The sequence below is a fragment of the Natrix helvetica genome, assembly GCF_964273705.1.
Source record: "Natrix helvetica genome assembly, chromosome: 1".
Classification (NCBI taxonomy): Eukaryota; Metazoa; Chordata; class Lepidosauria; order Squamata; family Natricidae; genus Natrix; species Natrix helvetica.
This window is the reverse complement of record NC_138548.1, coordinates 303,314,872-303,337,017: the sequence shown is the minus strand read 5'-3', so window position 1 is coordinate 303,337,017 and position 22,146 is coordinate 303,314,872. Positions and strand designations below refer to the sequence as shown.

Genomic DNA, 22,146 nt, shown 5'->3' with positions numbered 1-22,146 from the left:
TAAGGAGGGAAAGCCTCAAAAGGTAATTGCAAAAGAAGTTGGATGTTCCCAAAGTGCTGTATCAAAGTACATTAATAGAAAGTTATGTGGAAGGAAAAAGTGTGGAAGAAAAAGGTGCACAAGCAGCAGGGATGACCACAGCCTGGAGAGGATTGTCAGGAAAAGGCCATTCAAAAGTGTTGGAGACTTTCACAAGGAGTGGACTGAGGCTGGAGTCAGTGCATCAAGAGCCACCACACATAGACGGATCCTGGACATGGGCTTCAAATGTCGTATTCCTCTTGTCAAGCCTCTCTTGAACAACAAACAACGTCAGAAGCGTCTTACCTGGGCTAAAGAAAAACAGACCTGGTCTGTTGCTCAGTGGTCCAAAGTCCTCTTTTCTGATGAGAGCAACTTTTGCATCTTATTTGGAAACCAAGGACACAGAATATGGAGGAAGAATGGAGAGGCACACACTGCAAGATGCTTGAAGTCCAGTGTGAAGTTTCCACAGTCTGTATTGATTTGGGGAGCCATGTCATCTGATGGTGTTGGTCCACTGTGCTTCATTAAGTCCAGGGTCAACGCAGCCATCTACCAGGAGATTTTGGAACACTTCATGCTTCCTCCTGCAGATGAGCTTTATGGGGATGCTGACTTCATTTTCCAGCTGCCCACACTGCCAAAAGCACCAAAACCTGGTTCAATGACCACGGGATTACTGTGCTTGATTGGCCAGCAAACTCGCCTGACCTGAACCTCATAGAGAATCTATGGGGCATTGCCAAGAAAAAGATGAGAGACATGAGACTGAACAATGCAGAAGAATTGAAGGCCGCTATTGAAGCATCCTGGTCTTCCATAACACCTCAGCAGTGCCACAGGCTGATAGCTTCCATGCCACGCCGCATTGAGGCAGTAATTGCTGCAAAAGGGGCCCAAACCAAGTACTGAGTACATATGAATGCTTATACTTTTCAGAGGTCCGATATTGTTCTATGTACAATCCTTGTTTTATTGATTGCATGTAATATTCTAATTTTCTGAGATGGTGGACATGGGGTTTTCATGAGCTGTACGCCATAATCATCACAATTATGACAAATCACAGCTTGAACTATCTTGCTTTGCATGTAATGAGTCTTTTCTCATATATTAGTTTCACCTTTTAAGTTGCATTACTGAAATAAATGAACTTTTGCACGATATTCTAATTTTTCGAGTTTCACCTGTACATAATACCAGCTGCCATTTTTGTATATGCAAAACATCATTTTATGTATCTAGAGAGATTCTCAGTCATCCAGGTCATGGTTTGTCCCAAAAGTGCTTTTCAGAAGGCAGCTGGACTTTGTTTTTCCTTGAAGATGTTTTGCTTCTCATCCAAGAAACTTCTTCAGTTCTGACTGAAAATTGTGGAGGATAGAAGGATTTATGTACCAGATGACTGCAAGAAATATAAATCCTCCCATTATCCACCATTCAGTCAGAATTAAAGAAGCTTCTTGGATGAGAAGTGAAATGTCTTCAAAAAAAAAAAAAAAGCTCAACTGTCATTTTATGTATGCATTAAACTGAGTCCCATTGTATTTCCATCATTTGCATGATGTTTAGGTTTACATAAATCAAGGCCAGTATATTTTGGCGACTTGTGGTATTTAACCAAGCCAGTTAGTTACTTTCTCTCCTGAAAGTATAAGACCACCAAGTTACTGATTCTCAGAAACAAAAACACTGTCATCAATTATACACTATTCTTTGGATGGGACTTCGAAAGTTTTATCTAATATTTATTTGTTAAAATTATTTGCTGCCTATTTCCATGTGGAACTACTCCAGGTGGCTTACAACAATAAAAAAATGACGTGAAAAGAAGTGTAAACAGAAGTAAAATAATAAAACAGTAAAATAAAGAAAGAAAAAGAAAATACGAATACTTCAATATTATAACGAAAGATGGATGTGAAGACAGCAGAGAGCGAGGGGGGAAATGGAGTCAACCATCTCCAGTTTTAGGTAACTACATTTATGTAACTAAATAAGTTTTAATTAGTTAAATGCCACAGATAGCATTGCTGGAACAAAATTTGAAAATCTCTCTGAGGTTACCAATCTTGTTGCTTATTCTTGAACCTTCCTTTTTGGTCTGCTTATATTTTGCTGACTCTTGTAAATAGAGTCCAGCTAAAGGACATGAGACCAAGGATTGTTATCAAAACATAGCAATAGCACTTACTTATGTACTGCTTCATAGTGCTTTACATCCCTCTCTAAGTTATTTAAAGAGTCAGCATAATGCCTCCCATAATCTTGATCCTTATTTTACCGACTTCAGAAGGATGGAAGATTGAGTCAACCATAAGCTGATCATGATCGAACTGCTAGCAGTCAGTAGAGTTGCCTGCAATATTGCATTGTAACCACTACATCACCACGGCTCTTCATAGCAAAGGTGATCTCCACATCCAAAGACAAGAAACAAGTGGCAGGAAGTCTTTTACACCATTAAGACTCGGACAGGGAAATGCACATTATACCCTAAAGTGTTGCATGGAAAAAACTGAAATGCTAGACTCTGCAGTACTTCATTTTCTTCATTACTAAAGTTTAATGTATTTGCAACCAACACCTTATTTTTGGGGGGTGTTGTCATTGAGTTTTTCCCTGCTATGTTTAACTGCTAGCTGAGTTTCTAGAGAACTATTTATTGCACTGTCTGACAATATGTGAAAGGAAAAGAAGACCTTGGTGCAATCAATGGCAGTTGTAACTAATTTCCACTTCATGTAATAAAGGCCTATTGAAACTTCGGCTTGTTTTAAAATGTTGGTGACAAAAGGGTGAATGAATTTCCTGAAGTCATTATTTGAATTATGTACTCTGAATAAATTCCTGGTTATGTGGAATCCCACGTTGTATATCATTTGCAGATTCAAAAGTAGTTCATTATCTGTACCTTGCAAAAGTAACAATAAATGACATTTAAGCTTACCAACAAAAAGGAGAGTAAAAATTAGAGTGAGTTGATACACAGCGTGACCCAGAATATTTTTCATCATGGTACGAGAAATAAGGGCTTTGTTTCTACCATATGGTTTTCTTAGCAGAAGGGATTCTGTGGGAGGTTCTGTAGCCAGAGCAAGAGAAGCAAAAGTGTCCATAATCAAATTGACCCATAGCATCTGTACAGCTTTCAGAGGAGAATCCTGAAGACAAAAAACAAAAAAATGATAAAGAACATTATATCAACATCTTTTATTATGTGTAGTCCTTTAACAGTTCTCTGGAAGCATATTGTCTTAGGACAGGGTTGTCCAAACTTGGCAACTTTAAGACTTGTGGACTTCAACTCCCAGAATTCTGGGGAATTCTGGGAGTTGAAGTCCACAAGTCTTATAATTGCCAAGTTTGGACACCCCTGTCTTAGGATAACACACTTTGCCATTCTAATTTCTATTTGTCTTCACAACAAGCAAGAAGACTTAAATGATAAAGTACCATTAATGTGAAATAATGATAGTGCATTAATCTGATCTACTTTACTGAAAACTATCTTTTCATCAGTCTCCTTAAATCTCACTGTCTTTGAAAATGTGTGCATTTGATACCAGTGTACTCAACACTGTCAAGCCCAACCATGAGAATATCACCGTGAAATAGGAAATACAGAAACGGGACGGACAAAATGATCAGCCTTAGTTTAGAAAATAATGGAATATCAAAATAAGTAAGTCCTATTGTCCAAAACGTAGGTAATTTGGTTATTTCAAATATTTTAGGCCTCAACTCCCATCAATCTCAACCAGAATGGCTAATTGTGTAGGATTGTGGAAGTTATAGGCCAAAATATTAGAAAGCATTAAGTTACAAAGCGCCTCTGCAATATTCAAGTTTTTATGGTTTGTTAACTATAGTATTCATTTTCAATCCTGCGTAAAGAACCACTAGAAGGAGCTATCTGCTCACTAAAACTAGCAGGGACAACCTTGCATCTCTCAACAGAACATTTAATAAACAACCACAAACTAATTAATATCTCAAGAGAGAAAGTAAATTACTATTAAATATGTTTTATTAAACTGTGGCATCAGTAATGACCTCTTCTCAGCATCTTCCACCGCTACAAACTATAACGACTTCTGGGATAGACTGATATGATAGACCAGTGAGAAATGAAATAGAATTCATTTTTTTCATTAATTGAAATAGTTAAGCATATCCAGTTGAATCAAATCAAAGTTTATCATAACATATCTCTTAATTCTAAACAAAATAAGGCTCATTTTGAGAGCACAAGTTATTCCAAAATTAATCTCTTCATTCACTATAAATGAGTAATATGTGACTTGAGCAAAATTCTACAAATCTGCTCAGAATTCACTACTCCGTTAAATTTGCATAAATATTACAGAACTGTTTCTTGAATTCTCACCTTGTTCACTATTGTTAAGTATACAGGAAACATACAAAATAATACACTGCTTTTTATGTTTGTGTTAGCCAACCCCTCAAGACATAGAATTAGTCCTATTATCCTGGCATCTTTGCTGTAAAAATAATCCTGCTTTCAAGCATAGAATGCTTTTGTTGTTCCAACGTAAGCAAGTGTTCTCTGCATTTTCAAGTGGTAAAATCAGGCTGAGGATTGCAATGACAACTTGCTTTGCTAAAATTTACCATAAATATAACTGGATTAACCCAAAACAAATCCACCAGCTGGAATATCCACATGCTACATATAAAAGTAGTTTCCATTCCTTCCACAGCTTTTCCAGACTTCTTTTTTCACCCACATGTGATCTATAAGATCATCAATCAACCCAAAAATATTGGAACGTCATATGACGAAGGGGATAATGGAAACCCTCTCTCCTAATTAACCCATTTTCCTGTGATTTTGTGCTCCTTAAGGAAAATAGGGACATATATGATTCTTTCAGGTATTTTGGACTACTACTCCCAGGATATACATCCCAATAACTATGGAAGAAATAAAGTCGCTGCCTTGGGGGGGGGGGGGGGAAGCTAAGATCTATGAAGATTACAATATGGGTTGTGTCAACTAAACACACTCAGAAGCTAGAATATAGTTTGTAGCACCTTCGCTGCTGCTTTTCTTCCGAAAGCAGGAAGGTAAATTTCACTGAGCAATGTGACCTCATATGTGATCTGGGAATATTTTGAACTGAACTTATCAAGTTAGAATTCCAAATAGTTAAAAATTATTTCTGGAAGTGTTCATTTTTAAATGCTTTTCTCACCCTATATAAATCTCTATTATAAAAGTATTTACTATGTGTCAGTAAAATCCAAAAGAATCTAATATATAATGTATATTAGTATATAATGAAAAGCAAATTTATTACTTTGATCCATCCTCTAAATTACATGTGTGCAATTGTCAGCTATTGTTTTGGGTAGCACAGCATTCTATTTCCCAATACCAATCACTGCATGTTGCTTAGATGACTCTAATAATTGCCTACTAGTCTGCACAGTTCAGTCAAACATAAAAGCTCCTTCTGAACCAGGTCTAAGCATTAAACACAAATTAGTTTTTGATACTTGATGTAATGAAATTTCTGCTGAAGTCCACAAGTCTTAAAGATACCAAAGTTGGACACCTCAGTCTAGACCCTCAGAAAGGGATGAATAAGATAGGCATTGGTCAACCACCCGTTTGGTGGAAAAGATTATTTCCATATATACTGTATGTTTAAGTCCAATCAGGGAGAGAGGAATGGGGGCTCTGCTGAGCTTTATCATGATTTATGCAATCCTTTCTATGTGTTCATTCAATACATTTTTAATCTTCCCAGCAATAACATCCTTCTTCATATAAACTAAAGCTATGCAAAAATAGATCAAATCCAAGCTTCTTAAATCATTAAAATATACAATGACTGGATAATTAAAATGTAGTTGGTTGGGTTTTGGCTTATCATGTTGTGCAAACCTAGAAGTTATGGCTTATTTAATTAATGATAGTTAATGTAAACCATATAAAAAAATCCATTCTCAGTGAGCCAAGGAAATGCATTCTTTTCTCTAAAGTATTCCTCTCATGGTTTTTATTTACTTATTGTCTTGCATAGCGTAATCAAATATTACTTATTGTAAATGTTGACCTGGCTTTTTCCACCCATGCATGTTTTTAACTGGAGTGTTTCCTTTGAGGGGTTGTTTCTCAGAGGGACTAATAACCTTGAAGAAATCAATAGTTACAACCTTTGAACACCTTGAAAAATTTAGCAGTTAACTTGGGAGGAGTTTCAATGTTGTGGCTTCCAAAAGAGATCGCCTCAGGTTTCACTTGGCCATATCATGATGACAAGGTAAACTTATTCTGTACAGTACACCTAATGACTTATTCATAATTCACTCTGTGAGGCTGAATTTCCCTGTTGCACCAGAGTGAACAGTATGTGCTATGCAAATAATTTCAAAGGTAGATTTTGTTACAAGCTTCTATAGACAAGCATATATACACAGAGAGGGACACACACACACACTAAAAGAGAGAGGGAGAGGGAGGGAGGGAGGGAGGGAGAGAGAGAGAGAGAGACAGAGAGAGAGAGAGAGAGGAGGGAGGGAGGGAGGGAGGGAGGGAGGAGAGAGAGAGAGAGAGAGAGAGAGAGAGAGAGAGAGAGAGAGAGAGAGAGAGAGAGAGAGAGAGAGAGAGAGAGACTCTTTTCTACTCCACAACTTTTAAAAATCATGATAGCATATTTCATTTGTTTACAACTGGCATATGTAAAAAAGTTTATGTGTGTGTGTTCCAGAAGAAAATAGATTAAAAACATTTTTTTAAATAAAATACAGCATGGGAAGGCTGACAACATGAAGATGGAATAGAGAGAGCTGAAATGGCACCAGAAAAGGAAAAGAAAGAAAAAAGAATTAGGGGAGGGATCTTAATTGGATGAAGATGAGACAAGGGGAAAGGATAATAAGTTTGGGAGAAAGAAAAAGTGAAAAAAGTTTAGGATTACAAAAAGTTTCACTAGATAAAATGATAGTTTTCTGACTCAAATTCAAAAAGATTCGCTGAGCAAATGATAGTTTTCTGACTCAAATTCAAATATGTGACATTGTTAATCAGCCTATTATGTTTTCAAGAACGTTAGAGCAATGAAGGAAATAATATTGAGCGTTTTGCTTTTTAAAAACAAAATAAAACTATGTGCATACTGTAAACCTTGCTTCATTTAAAATAGGATTATAAATCAATTACTAAAATGCAGAAATTCCTCTACAATATACCAGTGGCTCTCCCTATTCCATATAGTAGCTAAAAAAGATTATTGCATAGGTTACTCCCAGTAATTACAATACTGTAAAAAAAAAAAAAAGGTGTGGAAGGTGGCTATATGGGTAATCCTCACTTATTGATGGTAATTGAGTCCAGGAACCCTATCACTAAATGATGTCTTCAAAAGTTGATATGTGATTGCCCTGACTTATGACAGCAGTTCCAGCAATTTCAGTTGCTGTCATTAGATGAATCTTGTGAGGTTGCATGTAATTATCATTTGAGACCTCTTCCCAGCTTCTCCGTTGACTCTGCTTGTCAGAAGCCAACAGAAATTCACAAATGACAGTCATAGGACCTCTGACTGCTACAATGTTGCAATTGCAAACTGTTTGCTTGGTAGCTGAATGTGACCATGGCCACAACTATGAGACCCAATCCTAAGTACCCCTCATTCAGTGCGGTCACAAATTTGAACAGGCCCCCAATGAGGATTACCTGTATAACCCAAAATGCTATCCTCCAATTATGGTACCTTTTGAATCAATCTAATTTCATGGGAGATTTAAATATTCACATAACCGGAGGTATTTGTTTCCAAACCTCGTGGATTTCTGCCTAGCATATGAACACAATGCAGTGACCTGCTTTAGCCACCACACAAAGTATTGCTTGGAGCTGCTACCAAAGAAATAAGACCTATGTGTTTATAAAATAAATAGAAGACTGTTCCCCCCCCCCCCCCCGCCACTACTTGCATTAGTGATGATAACTATTTTTCACCTCGATCATATTAATCAGACAGCTGTGGCCAAGCTAGGTACTGTCTTAATCCAAAGGATCCCTGCAATGCCCAGAGTGGACTTTAGTTTACTCTGAGCCTTACCTGGGTAATGCAAGCACCAGTGAAAGCCACGATCACTGCCACCACGTTTACGGTAAGCTGGAACTGCAGGAACTTTGAAATACTGTCATAAACATTACGGCCCCACATTACAGCTTTCACAATACTACTGAAGTTGTCATCTGTGAGGATAATATCAGAAGCTTCCTTTGCCACATCTGTTCCTGCAATACCCTGAAAAACAAAGAGATGCCAACAGTAATTTTCCAGAAGGAGCCATAAGAAATCAGTTTGGATGAGTACCCAACAGTGGTGGGATATGACGGGTATGCCCCGGTTCGGGCTTACCGATGCCTGCTGGGAGCACCAGGTAACGTTCTGGTACAGTGTTCCCGAGGGCCCACTCACCAGCCCTCCTTTCCTGTATTTGAACTGATTGGGGCTTTCGCACACATGCACGGAGTGTACGGTGCCTGTGCAATGCTCCACCAAGCAGCTGGAGTGTCACAGGCGGTAAGTATGCATGTGCGCGCTGTGTGTGTGCTGCATGCGTGCATGTGGTGGACGCCGGGCCCCGTTGCAGCGTACCAGTTGCAACGGGATCCGGAACCCACCACTGGTACTCAAATATGGTCTATGGGGTCGAAAAAAAGGGATTTTTCCCCAGAATACTTTACTCTTAAATATCTGTTGAGGGATAAAATAGCAGTCAGGATCCAAAACAGCGTGAAAGTAATTTCTTGGACTAGCTCCCTTCAACAGATTTTGTACAGCAGATGGCAAGCATACTGGAATCTGTTTGTGATCTGGCATATTGCTCAGAGCTGAAGTTTCAGTTATTACCCAACTACCCTTACAATGGACATATTTTCAAAAACATTTAGAAAATCCAGGTAATGCAGCAAAATAGTATGAGCTAATATTATTAAAACATATTGCAGCATTAGAGTAGATTGAATCATTGAGAACGTTTTTATTATCATCATTAAAAAAACTTTGGGGGAATATTTAAACCAATTCCAAATGCAATGCATTCACTCACAGAAGTAGATCAAAATTGAAACAAGAAACAAACGGAAATATACCATTGCAAAGCCAACATCAGCTTTTTTAAGAGCTGGTCCATCATTAGTTCCATCACCAGTCACTGCTACAACCTGCCTCTGTTCCACTTGCGTGCTGTCAATGATACCTGCAAAATATGGCAATGCATTCTTAGGGAATCCTGTAAATATGTTATGTATGTTAGAAATCTGCCCAACTTCAGGAGGCTCAGTGCAATATGAAACATTAAGAGCAACAGAGATTTTAAAAGATGAACAAACTATGTATGCCTCAGAAGAAAAGCAGGTAATATGTCTATGAAGATTCTCAATCATCCAGGTCATGGTTGTCCCAAAGATGCTTTTTCAATAGGCAACTGGACACCTTTGGGACATGCATGTAATATATAAAATATTAAAAGGATCTTACTACCAACCCTAATCCAAACCTTGAAAGAAAACTCAAGCTTTCAAAGTCTTTTCAAAGATAGTCAGGATGCACCATATGGATCTTTATGAAGATTATATTCCAGCAGACAGACAAAATAGAGAAGGACTGCTTTTAGGGTTTTGCCAGGTGACATCTTTGATCATCAGTTTGACTGACTGGAGTTAGTCTACTCTATCAATTGTGTAGAGCAAGCAGAAACAGTTGGTCCACAGACTTCCAGAAATCTTCTGACAGTTAGAACAATTAACTAGTGGAACAACTTGCCTTCAGAAGTTGCGAGTACTCACTGAAGGTTTTTAAGAAGAGATTGGACAGCCATTTGTTCCAGAATGATATAAAGTGCTTGTGCAGAGGGTTGGACTAGAAGACCTCCAAGGTCCCTTCCAATTCTTATTCTGCTAAGTGCTTTATGGGTGCTAAATACTACTAACTGGCAAGCAAAGTCTCACACTTTTTACATGTCTGTTATATACAGTGCACATTAAAAAAAGAGTCTGATGACATGACATCTTGAGGATCTAGCTAACTTCTTATCTATAACTAAGGTATTTATCTTATTACTTATGGATCAAGTCCTCCAATTTTATATTCATATTACTCAGAGTGCCCAAGGCATTGCTAAAATTTGATTAATTTTATTTGTGGGTGCAAAAATGACTCCACAATCAATTGTCCTAGACTCTACCTAGGAATATTGAAAATAATAAAACAGTCATAGCCAAGAAAATTAGCAGAGATGAAGTTTGAAATGCATGCTACAGACAGAATCTCCAATTTCAATCGAATCAGCTGAATGGAAAAATACCATCTGAAATAGAATCACTGTTTTCAACACTGTTCATATACGCAGTCAATATATTGTAATGGCGTTTGAACAGGACAAACATGCTCTCCTTATCTTCAATAGGGGATAGTTTAGACTACTATACCGCTTCATAGTGCTTTACAGCCCTCTCTAAGCCGTTTACAGAGTCAGCGTATTGTCCCCAACCATCTGGGTGAAAACATCAGGTTGTTTTATTGGATGAATAAGATTACCACAAATATCTAGGCAAGCTAACAACATCAAGTACACTGAAGTCAAGAAGAACGTTAGTAGTGAATACATCAGAAGAGTGAATATCTTATTGTCCAAACTCAGTGGCAGGAATATCATCAAGGCAACGAATGCCCGGGAAATTCCAGTCATTAGATATATAACTGTAATAGTGGACTGGACTCAAGCTGAAGTAAAAAATCACGGATAGGAAGACACCAAAAATAATGCCAATAAATTATGCTCTTCATCCACAGAGGGTTGTTGATAGATTCTAATTTTCAAGAAGCATAAGAATATGTGAAATATGCATCTACACCGGATAGTTGAATAAGAAGAAAAAGTGGGATCCTGATTAATTCTTCAAGCAGAAGAACATGCATATGGTCAAAACTAAGTGTTTCAAATGATTCTGTGTAACTTTAAATGAAATTCATTTAAAATAAACAAAAGATGTTCCCAAGCCAAAAGCACTTTTCTTCCATTATAGGCCTTATTATTCCGTTCTTTTCCTGCCATCTCTGCTGTTTGCTGAGTGCTTTCACCACCGTTTTAAACTGAATTTATATAAGACATTCAGGTCTGTTTTATTTATTCCATAATCGTATGCTCTGCAACCCATCTCGTTTAGATTCATTTTTATCATCGCTCAACCCTGCTAACTGTATTTCCCCTACAAAAGAGTTCATTTTTGTCCTATTGTATATTAAGTGGATGAGTAATTGGAAAAGAGGAGGGGTTGCATCTTTTAATGCAGGCTGAGATGAAATGAATTTTGAGAGCTTAATATTCCAAGATGCTAACAGCATAAACATTTTAGCAGGATTTATGACATCAAATAAAGCAAATGTTAGATTGACTGTTGTGAATGTACACATGTGTGGCCTTGTATGCATTATTTTAAATATACATGTTTTAATCCTTTTTAGAGTTGGACAATGAAGTGAGAAGGCCACATGCTTTACTTTCTTGTGATCAGTACCAAAGGCATAATTATTATTAAATTGGAGAGCAACAACAGTATACTTTTTATAGACTAGCATCAATAATAAAATGGCCAACTCCTATGGTGGAAGACAGCAAAACGTATTTCTCACTGACAAGGTCAGACATGGGAAGATGATGCAAAAAGATGTACAAAGGCAAAGACTGTTGAACTCTTACACCTCAAATTATGGGCATTTCACAAAGGATAGACTGATTTTGCACATCTGGATTTTGCTGGCAATTATTGCTCTTGTTTGGAGTAGTTGAAAAAATATAGCATGCCTTATAAAAGATGTGTGGAAACCAAAATATATGTTTGTGGTAAGTGTCATTTAATGTAATTTAATTTAAATTATTCAGTATAGAGACTGCCCACCTATAAAAGATGTTGGGAAGCTAACAATGTTACAACAATAATGTACAATATAATGAGTCAGAAACAATACAAAGAAGGATTAAAATATCAATATGACGAGTCAGAAATAAAATCAATAAAATAAAGTTTAAAAGATCCCCCAAAAAAACCAACAATATGGAAGTCCAGCAAATACATCTCATGGGGGTTCCATCCATCCTAGCCCAGGGACCTAAGAGAATGGCCAGGCTTTCTATAATATTATCAGGAAGAGATTAAGTTCATTCTAGAAGGCAAGTGCCACAATAAACACTATTATCATCAAAAAGTTGTTACACCTACTTTCTTGGAGCAATGTGCCTTATGACTTATGTTCAGGAAATTGCATAAAGGAAGCAAACTGTTTTAAGTTTACTACAAAAGCCATCATAGCATAACAGATATGTAGAGATACAGCCAAAGCACAATCTTACCTTTTACCAAAGTATGTTTATCTGTGGGTGATGAACGAGCAAGGACACGAAGTTTTGGCCATATCTTATCAATGCGTTCCTGCTCTATCTGAAAATAGTAAAAAGGGTAACAAAATGAATGCATTTATCATGCTTCAATTCATTTCAGTGTCATTTTTAAAAACATCACTTTTAAGGATGAGAAGAAATATTCCATTCACCATTCAAATTAATATGCCATAGATTGTTGTCTGAATAATATTGTTGTACTATTTTTTTAGTATTGTGCTGCTTTCAACATCTTGTTCTCAATATTCCTGATGAATACCAGATTATTTTTTTCTACATAGTTTCTGCATCAGGTTTTTTAAATAAATGAAATAGGAATTTTCTAAACTTACAAAAACACTTGTGATTAAATGTAGAATAGATTTCTGTCATATCTTAGTGGAATCAGTCCGGTGGTGGGATTCAAAATTTTTTTACTACCAGTTCTGTGGCCATGGCTTGGTGGGTGTGGCTTGGTGGGCATGGCAGGGGAAGGATACTATAAAATCTCCATTTCCTCCAGATCAGCTGGGACTCGGGAGGCAGAGAATAGATGGAGGTGGGGCCAGTCAGAGCTGGTATTTACCAGTTCTCTGAACAACTCAAAATTTCTGCTACCGGTTCTCCAGAACTGGTCAGAACCTGCTGAATACCACCTCTGGATCAGTCCTATTATGAATAATCAAAAATTTTATGGAGGAAGGGAGGAACAGAGGGAGGGAGGCTGACCTCTATTTTATAGTTATGATATATAAAAATATTAATAAAAGTGCTTTTCAGTGTGAATGTACGCAAAATCAACTCCAATAGAGACAATAGTTGAGGGAGGAAGTGTGAAGTAATTTGTGCTCTCTGAACTTGGTTGTTTGTTCGCAGACGTTTCATTACCCAACAGATAGTATCATCAGTATAAGGGACCTAGCTTCCACTAATGATGTTACCTAGTTGTGTGAGAAAACATTTGCAAGCCAATAAGCAAGCTCAAAAAGCAACCAAAACTTCACATTACACAATCTCTTCAAAAAGGATTGCAAACTATGCTTCAATCCTGATTTTGAGAAATGGTGATAACTAGTTTTTATCAATTCAGATGTTGTTTCCAGGAAAGTGCAAGTCACTTATTAAAAGGAACAGGGAACCGATAAAACAGGGCATGGAGCTTTTTCAAACAGTACCACATTTTGATGAGCAGTAATGAAAACTGAAATGTATGCAAAGGTTCGACTTACGCCTGATAATTTTTGGCAGCAATTAATATTACAGTATTGCCATTTTTAATGATATCTCTTGCACAGAAAACTAAAAAAAAATTGGGGGTCAACAGTCCATTAAATACAAAAAGTGCTTTCTCTTTCCAGTTCTTTAACAATTGGACAGAATATATGCTGTTCTGCACATGACTTACATCTCCCTTCTCATTTCGAATCCTTCGATTAAAGTCCTTTCCTTCAATACAGAGGAAATCTTCACCAGGGTGAATAATTCCACATTTTATGGCAATGGCACGAGCTGTATTGATGTTATCTCCCGTAACCATGCGAACTGTAATTCCAGCTCGCTGGCACTTTCTTATGGCTTCTGGGACCTAATCAAACAGTGACATGGAATGGAAATAGTGAAGATGGAACAGAAAAGCAGGATATAGCATAATAATAACTCATAAGGACTGTAGTTTGGAATGAAATATTTTCAAATATTGAAAACTGCATCATTAGTAAATGAAAATGAGAGACATCATGGGCCTTTTGGTGTTGTAAGAATATACAGTCCCTAAGAATATAACATATATGGCAAAGAGACATTCTGAAGAGTTTGCAGAATGCCACGTACTCTAATTACTAGTTGATAGACTTATTTTTTATGTCCTTAGAAACAAACTGATTGCTAATGAGGAATGGATATTTTACTTTTGAAAGAAGATGGAAATCATATTAAGATCCTGCTCAAACCAGAATTTTAAAAGAATTTAATTTGGGGGAAAAAATACTAGAAGCATAAGAAATCATAATACTAGAAAGAAGGCATGGGTTAAGTAAGCAAATATCAACCCAATGGCACAAATTTGTTCTGCTGTTTCTTTAACATGAAATAACAATGTGCTCCAATTGTTTTACCTGAAAAGCACATACCATTTGTGGAAGTGGAAAAGAACTGCTAGTGAAGGATCACATTTCTCATACACCACAACTGTGCACTGCCATGGTGATAAGCTTGTTTGAATCAATGAGTAGGATGTTAATGTTTGTACAGGGCAGGGGTGGGCTGCTCTTGATCTCCAAGTTCCACATTTCTTTTCTTTCCTTTTTTCTTTTGCCTCCACCCCCCCCCCTTTTATTATGTATTATAAATATTAATTCATTCTATTGTTTCCATATCTAAATGTTTCTATAAAATGTTTAAAAACTATTAACAATATATCATTGAAAAGCTTGGAATAGTGAGAGTAGAAAAGAGAAATAAAACATGTTCTATAAATATTAATTACAGATTAACATAGCAGTATAACGGGCATAAAATTATTTAGCTTTCTCATCCCAGTTGAATGTAACATTGAAGAACCACTACAACGCACAGCAAAATAGATGTTTCATGTTTTTAAGAGATTAAGGGTCACAGTGGGCATGGCAATGAGAGAAGAGTTGTGGGATTTTTTTTATAGTGTTAATCTCATCTAAGGTTCACATCACATTTTTGCCTATTTAATGTTTTATAATAGTTAAAAAATAATTGTCAGGATGTGGTGCACACAAAGTCTCCTCAAGTCAAGAAGATCTGGCAATTTGTTAAGAACACTATGGAATGGATTTTCATTGTTTTCCTCTAGAATTTGTTTGTTTGTTTGTTTGTTTGCTTGCTTCCTTAGGTTTCTGATTCTCTGGCGGCTTTCCATCCAAGTCTTAAATAGGCCTTCTTAGCTTTCTAAGATTGAGCAAGGTCATCCAGATAGTGAGAAGAGCCACACAAAAAAGTAGCCCAGAAAGCACCTGAGGCTCAGGAACAACCTCCCATCTTTATCTCAATGAGTCCAACAGAGAAATGAGACCACGCTATGCTATGCTTACTACTAGGATACGACTTGAACTCCAGGATTTGTTTAGAAAGTAACCCACTATAAGGATCACTTAAGAACTGTTCCTCTACTTTGTAGATCAATTATCACAATTTTTCTACTGTCTATTGAATTGAGCAATTCCTCTATCAGCCACGGGGCAATCAGTAAAATCTGTTTTATCTTCATGTATTTTATATCCACATTCAGAGCTCCCCATTATTACTATGTAATGACTATAATTGCTTTTTCTCTCACTACATGGTTGCCTTCCTTTCCCTCCAGGCATCCAGCTGTTGGTAGAAGTGCTAATAACTAAGCATGTCTCTTAATTCAGTTATAACTACTGATTAGTTCATAAGAAAGAGAGCAGTACAGATATTACAACCTATGGAAACCCACAAATTAATAAAATGTGAAATATAAAATAAACAAATAAATGAATCCTTGAACAAATTTGCATAACAATAAATTTGAACTGCATCACAACTTTCTAGCACAAATGCAAACAGGATTGTCTGATTATGCAAATTCCGACCATAGGGGAAATAGCTACTCCAGGATCTGACATTTTAGGAGTGAAGAATGGCTTTCCCAGGAGGATTAATCTTTGTATCTTCAAGTTGAATTCTTTAGGGTAAATTTCTTCCTTTTTTTCAATATATATTTGGAAGTTTTTATCTGGGATTTGTAACACATTTGCACATGAAAAAAGTACTCAAATTATCTTTAACACAAGCTGGGCCCTGGGGAAATAAATGTTGAGGTATCACTTTTGTCAAAATAAAGCAATTATTTAAGCCATTCTAACCTACTTGTTCTACTATACTGTGGCTCATACTTAAAATGCTGAAAATTTCAGTGTGGACCTAAACCAGAGATGCGTGAACTGCTGAAAACTCTCCACATCAGTAGGTCATTGTTGCTATCTCAGATTTTCTTTGAAAAAGCAAATAAACTACAATTATAAAAGATGTGGAGACTCTAGAAAGAGTGCAGAGAAGAGCAACAAAGATGATTAGGGGACTGGAGACTAAAACATATGAAGAACGGTTGCAGGAACTGGGCATGTTTAGCTTAAGAGAAAGAAGGATTAGGGGAGACATGATAGCAGTGTTCCAATATCTCAGGGGTTGCCACAAAGAAGAGGGAGTCAAACTATTCTCCAAGGCACCTGAGGGTAGAACAAGAAACAATGGTGGAAACTAATCAAGGAGAGAAGAAACTTAGAACTGAGGAGAAATTTCCTGACAGTTAGAACAATTAATCAGTGGAACAGCTTGCCTCCAGAAGTTGTGAATGCCCCAACACTGGAAGTCTTTAAGAAGATGTTGGATAGCCATTTGTCTGGAACGGTATAGGGTTTCCTGCCTAGGCAGGGGGTTGGACTAGAAGACCTCCAAGGTCCCTTCCAACTCTACTATTGTATTGTATTATAACACTCTTTTCAAAAGAATATTGTTGTGAAAGCAAAAATAAGTAAATAGTTAGAGTGGTTCTCCATGAGTAAGTAACGTCTTCCAGTTTTGTTAAATTCTTATCCCGTGCAAAGAAAAAATATAGTTTCCAGTCAGAATCACTATACCATTTATTCTAGTGTTTTAAAACTTGTCTTACTGGGTCTAGAAATAGGGGTGGGGTGGGGTTGCTGCTAGCTTCCTCCCTGAAGAGTTATCTTTACTTGCACGTTACTGAAGAAATTAGTGAATAACACAATGCAAGACTGTCACACACATCCCCCAGCCATTGCATAAGCTGCTTTACCCCACCCAAACCTTTCAAACCAAATGGTGAAAGGACTTTTCTATTAAAATGAATGAGAATGGTTGAAATCAATGCTAGTTAGCTAGTTAAGTGTCACAAAGTCACATTTGATTCTGAGACATTCTATAAATGAAAGCTTGCCATTTAACCTCATTTCAAACTGTCCATTTGTTTGATTGCATCTATTCATTGCCTTTCTTTTTCTAGTCCTACTTTGTTCTTGTTCATTGCCTGCTTGCATCACATGCCAACATTATGTGAGATTCTGCTTGCTGCACATCACCTCAAGAGAGCAATCAAGTCTTTCTGTGATCAAGGAATGACTGGTTCTTCCTGCAGTTCTCAGAACTTTTCATGGCCACTGTTCAGAAGCATCTACATTTCTCTTTCACTTTCTCTGTTTAGCGTTTACAGACTTCCAGGACCACCAGAAGTCTACTGCTCTAACTATTCAGATCTTTGTTGTACTTGAAAAAGCCCTTCTGCTTCACAATCTGGTCTAAGCCTGCTATTGTTTTCCTCTCTAGAATTAATTTCCAGCACCCTATCCATCTTTATTCTGGAGCCCAAGAGAACAAATGTTTCTACAATCTCCCTTTCATCAATCACAAATTCACTAAGCATGCATAATATTTGTCTTCTTAAATGGAGGGGGGTAAATAAATAAATGAATATTAGCAAAATAGTTCAAATTCTTAGAGTCAAATGAGAATTCTAAAGGAGTTCTCATATTCATGTTGTTTTTATACTACATTATGTTTGGAAATATTGAAAAATTGACATTTTTTAAAAAAAGACCATTTTTTTTAACTATCCACAGAGGGGGAAAAAACTCCTCTGAGCTTCTTGGGCTTTTTGTTTTGCTTTACAGTATTTTTACCTCTGGTCTTACAGGATCTTCTATGCCAACCACACAAATGCATGTAAGATCAGTTAAAATATCATTTTCATTGTCCCATTCTGGTTCAGGATCGCTGGGAAAGTCTCGATAAGCAACACAGATGGTTCTCAATCCATCACAGGCCATGGGCTCAATCACTTTCTTAACCATCTCATCTCTGTCACGAGGTCTAAAAATGTGAATCTCTCCTGCAGCATTAACAATCTTAGAACATCTGGAAAGAAAGGAAAACCAAGGACTGGATCACAACTGCAAAGAAGTAAGATTCAACAATTGAAAGGGATGAATGAGATTATGGCATTTAGAATATATTTTTTTAAAAAAAAATAGCAGCAGCCACTTCTATCATACCTGCCTCAAATAATGAGTGAGGAAATTCCAATTAACAAAATAAAGTTTTTTCAAACAAAGAGACTGTGTCAAAAGATCTCTTTATCATCTCCCTTTATGTATTAGTCCAAATTCTGCACAAAGCAAGTACTTATAATAAAGAAAAACAGACATCGGTGGCACTTGATCGGTGACATTTCATACATATTTTACTCAGAATTGTCCAGTAAATGATGATGCACTAAAAGAACAAATGTATTACAAATTTTACATAAAAGAATATCCCATTGTTTTTTTGAAAAATTGGAGTTTCATTATGGATACATTATCTGGTTGACTGTCTGTGGCAGTAGTATATTTACATTCAGAAAGCAACTGGGATCACCTCCCTATAGAATTAATGAAAAAGGGTTCAAAACAAATACCATGCACATACTTCTTTAGGACAATTTCAGAAGCCCCTTTGCTATACATTCGGAAGCTGTCATCTGGCATTTTAATGACAGTGCTCATTGACTTTCTCACAGAGTTAAATGTGTAAACTTTGTAGAGTTTCTCTTCAGGCATTTGATTCCGAACAGGCTGATAATCTTGCTTTAGATCCAACACAAATCCAAGCAATCCACATTCTGTCTTGTTGCCAACCTGACGAGGTAGACCACCTTCCTTTTCTGGTGGCTAAGGAGAGAGGGGGAAAAATGAACTTCAGGGTTTGTCATTTAGCATCCTCACCTGATCTCACCTGTAATGGAATGTGGTTCTTCCCTGTTATTATCATTTTTAGATAGCCCTCAGCTTATGACCAGAACTGGGACTGGAACTCCTGTCATTAATAGCAATAGCACTTAGACTTATATACCACTTCATAGTGCTTTTTTACAGCCCTCTCTAAGCAGTTTACTGAGTCAGCATATTGAGCCCAACAATCTGGATCCTCATTTTACCCACCTCAGAAAGATGGGAGGCTGAGTCAACCTTGAGGAAGTGAGATTTGAACTGCTGAACTACAGCTAGCAGTCAGCTGAAGTAGCCTGCAGCAATACTGCACTCTAACCACTGTGCCACCTCAGCTCAATAAGCAAACCATGCAGTTTCCCGCATTGACGTTGCTTGTGGAAATCCCCCAGGGCAGGTTGTAAATGCTAAGCACATGACTCTAGGATGCTGCAGTTGTGGCAAATACATGCCAGTTACCAAGCACCAAAATTTTCACCATATGACCATGGGGATATTGAGACAGTCACAAGTGCAAGGATCAGCTGTAAGTCACTTTTTTCATTGCCATCGTAACTTTCAATGGTTGGTAAACAAATGGTCAAGATCTAAGAAAAACAGTTGCAGAAACCTGAAAAGTATATTAGGGCATTACGAAGAGATTTTGGTGCTTTAAGAGTGTTTCTATTCCACATTGCTCTCAGATTCCGTTTCTTTCCAAAGTGAAACAAAGCAGGAAAAAAATCACCCTACCGCTGGTTTTGTTGCTTTCCATATCATAACAACAAAAAGTTCAGATTTAAACTGCATATAATTAAGATAGCTTTTAATTTGGAGACCAGAGTAAATGGTCTACCCATCGCATTTAAAAACAAAACAAAACTACACATTTAAAATATTTCTGTCCGACCCTTTGTTCCCAACAAAAACATTAAAATAGAATAGAATAAAATAAAATAGTATTTTTTAAAAATGATCCCAAAATAGTACTTTAAAGCTAGTTTGAAAACATGGTTACATATAACCATATGTGATGCAATGGAGCTTAAAATTTGCTTTGCTGCAAAGCAATGATTAATATTTACAAATAGGAAGAAAACAATTGTTCTGTAGTTCATCTGAACATTAGTTTTGGTCTGGGTGTTCTCAGAGCAAATCCTTTCATAGCTATGTGTAGTGACACTGGGTAATTTGAAGTAAGGTATTGTCAGTCATTTGCAATTTTCAAAGTGGATATAATAATGACATGGAAGCATTGTGATCATCACAGGTTTTGCAAGAAGCTTGCAAATTAAGTTCTCCTGATTTGTCAGATTTCAACTGCCAAAGCTGATGTAGTATAATGTTTGGACCCAATGTTTGGACTGGGAATTCTAAAAGAAATAGAAAAGGGGAGCACTGTGTATATTATAAGGTAGAACTCCTGAAGGCAACATATCAAATATAAGTCTAGCATATGAATAGAAGAAAAATGAATAATTCTTATCTTCGGAAAGGATTGTAGAAGGCGAAGTCATTTGAAGGAGGAATACTACCTTCTAAAGTCATGGTGTTTTTTCTGCTTTCAGGAATGTAACAAGTACTTGAGAAATTTTTGTAATCAATACATTTATTGTAGAATGTTTAGTCTTCTGGACTGATAGCCAATTCTATCAACTGAAGGTAAACTAAAAGTCTTCTAGTAACTGAAAGCACTAAAAAAATTGCAATATAAAGATATTTATTTGGAGGGGGGGATAAAGGGTTGGGTAGGTTGGATACGTTTGATCTGATGCATGACTTAGGAGCTTACTTCCAGGTAAACATACTTAGGAGCTTACTTCAAGGTAAACATACTTAGGATTCCTCCACACTCTGAATTACAGGTCATATTGAGAAATATAGCTCAAGATGCTGGCAGTTCAGCCTTTCTGTTTCGCTTCCACTAATTATCAAGGGGGCATCCTATAAGGGATGTGTAAAAGTTTTGAAGAAGTACTTCACTTTTGCCTGACTCCTGGGAACTCTATTGGTGGTGCCAATATCCAGGAGAAGTTTATGTACATAAATTTCTTCTCATCCTCTCCCACCTATCCAAGCCAACTTCAGTGAGAATTCCCCAATGTTTACCCATCTGAAAGAGATTTGTAGTTTAAATGAAGGACACTCCCAAAGATGAGCAATCTCAATGTATATGTTTCACAGATAAACATGGCATTGATAAACATGACATTGATAAACATGACATTGATAAACATGACATTGATAAACACGATACTAATTATGCATTTATATGATATTATACATTTTCCCTACTGTATCTACCTGCCAAACCAATTTCCATACTGCTGTAAATCTAGAGCAGATTATTAGTTAAAATAATAATGTGCACGACTGCATTCCCACTCATGCTAGTAATACTATTACCAAATTTGCAGATGATTCAACAGTGGTGAGACTCATCTCTGGGGGAGATGAGTCTGTCTATTGAGATGAGGTGGACCAGTTACTTTCATGGTATGGAGAAAATAACTTGGTCCTTAACACCAATAAGACCAAGGAGCTTATAATGGATTATAGAAGGAATAGATCAGACATCCAACCCTTGTTTATCAATGGAGACTGAGTGGAGCAAGTGACCAGTTTTAAGTTTCTGGGTGTTATCATAAAAGAGGACCTGACCTGGGGCCCTCACATTGCAGTACTGGTCAAAAGGGCCCAGCAGAGATTATACTACCTGAGTCTTCTCAGGAAACAACAACTGAATGAAAAACTGCTGGTGACCTTCTACTGTACAATAGTATTTTAACTTACTGCACCTTATGTACATACACTTCTTCTCATCCTCTCCCATCTATCCAAGCCAACTTCAGTATGGTTTGGCAATTGCACAGTGGCAGATAGGACAGCACTCCAGAAGGTTAACATCATTGCCCAGAGGATCATTGGTTGCCTTCTC

General features: G+C 37.0%; 1 protein-coding gene across 6 annotated transcripts in view; it reads right to left on the bottom strand.

The window, feature by feature from the left end:
- ATP2B2 (ATPase plasma membrane Ca2+ transporting 2) overlaps positions 1-22,146 on the bottom strand; it is a 146,968-nt gene that overhangs the window by 22,843 nt on the left and 101,979 nt on the right. For all 6 annotated transcript variants that reach the window (XM_081934895.1, XM_081934890.1, XM_081934891.1 and 3 more), the window contains exons 11-17: positions 18,931-19,172; positions 18,144-18,378; positions 13,856-14,035; positions 12,424-12,511; positions 9,164-9,270; positions 8,121-8,312; positions 2,975-3,188 (exon numbers count right to left, since the gene is read on the bottom strand). In XM_081934895.1, coding sequence (XP_081791021.1) covers positions 2,975-3,188; positions 8,121-8,312; positions 9,164-9,270; positions 12,424-12,511; positions 13,856-14,035; positions 18,144-18,378; positions 18,931-19,172 — 1,258 coding nt within the window. The remainder of the gene's footprint in view (positions 1-2,974; positions 3,189-8,120; positions 8,313-9,163; positions 9,271-12,423; positions 12,512-13,855; positions 14,036-18,143; positions 18,379-18,930; positions 19,173-22,146) is intronic.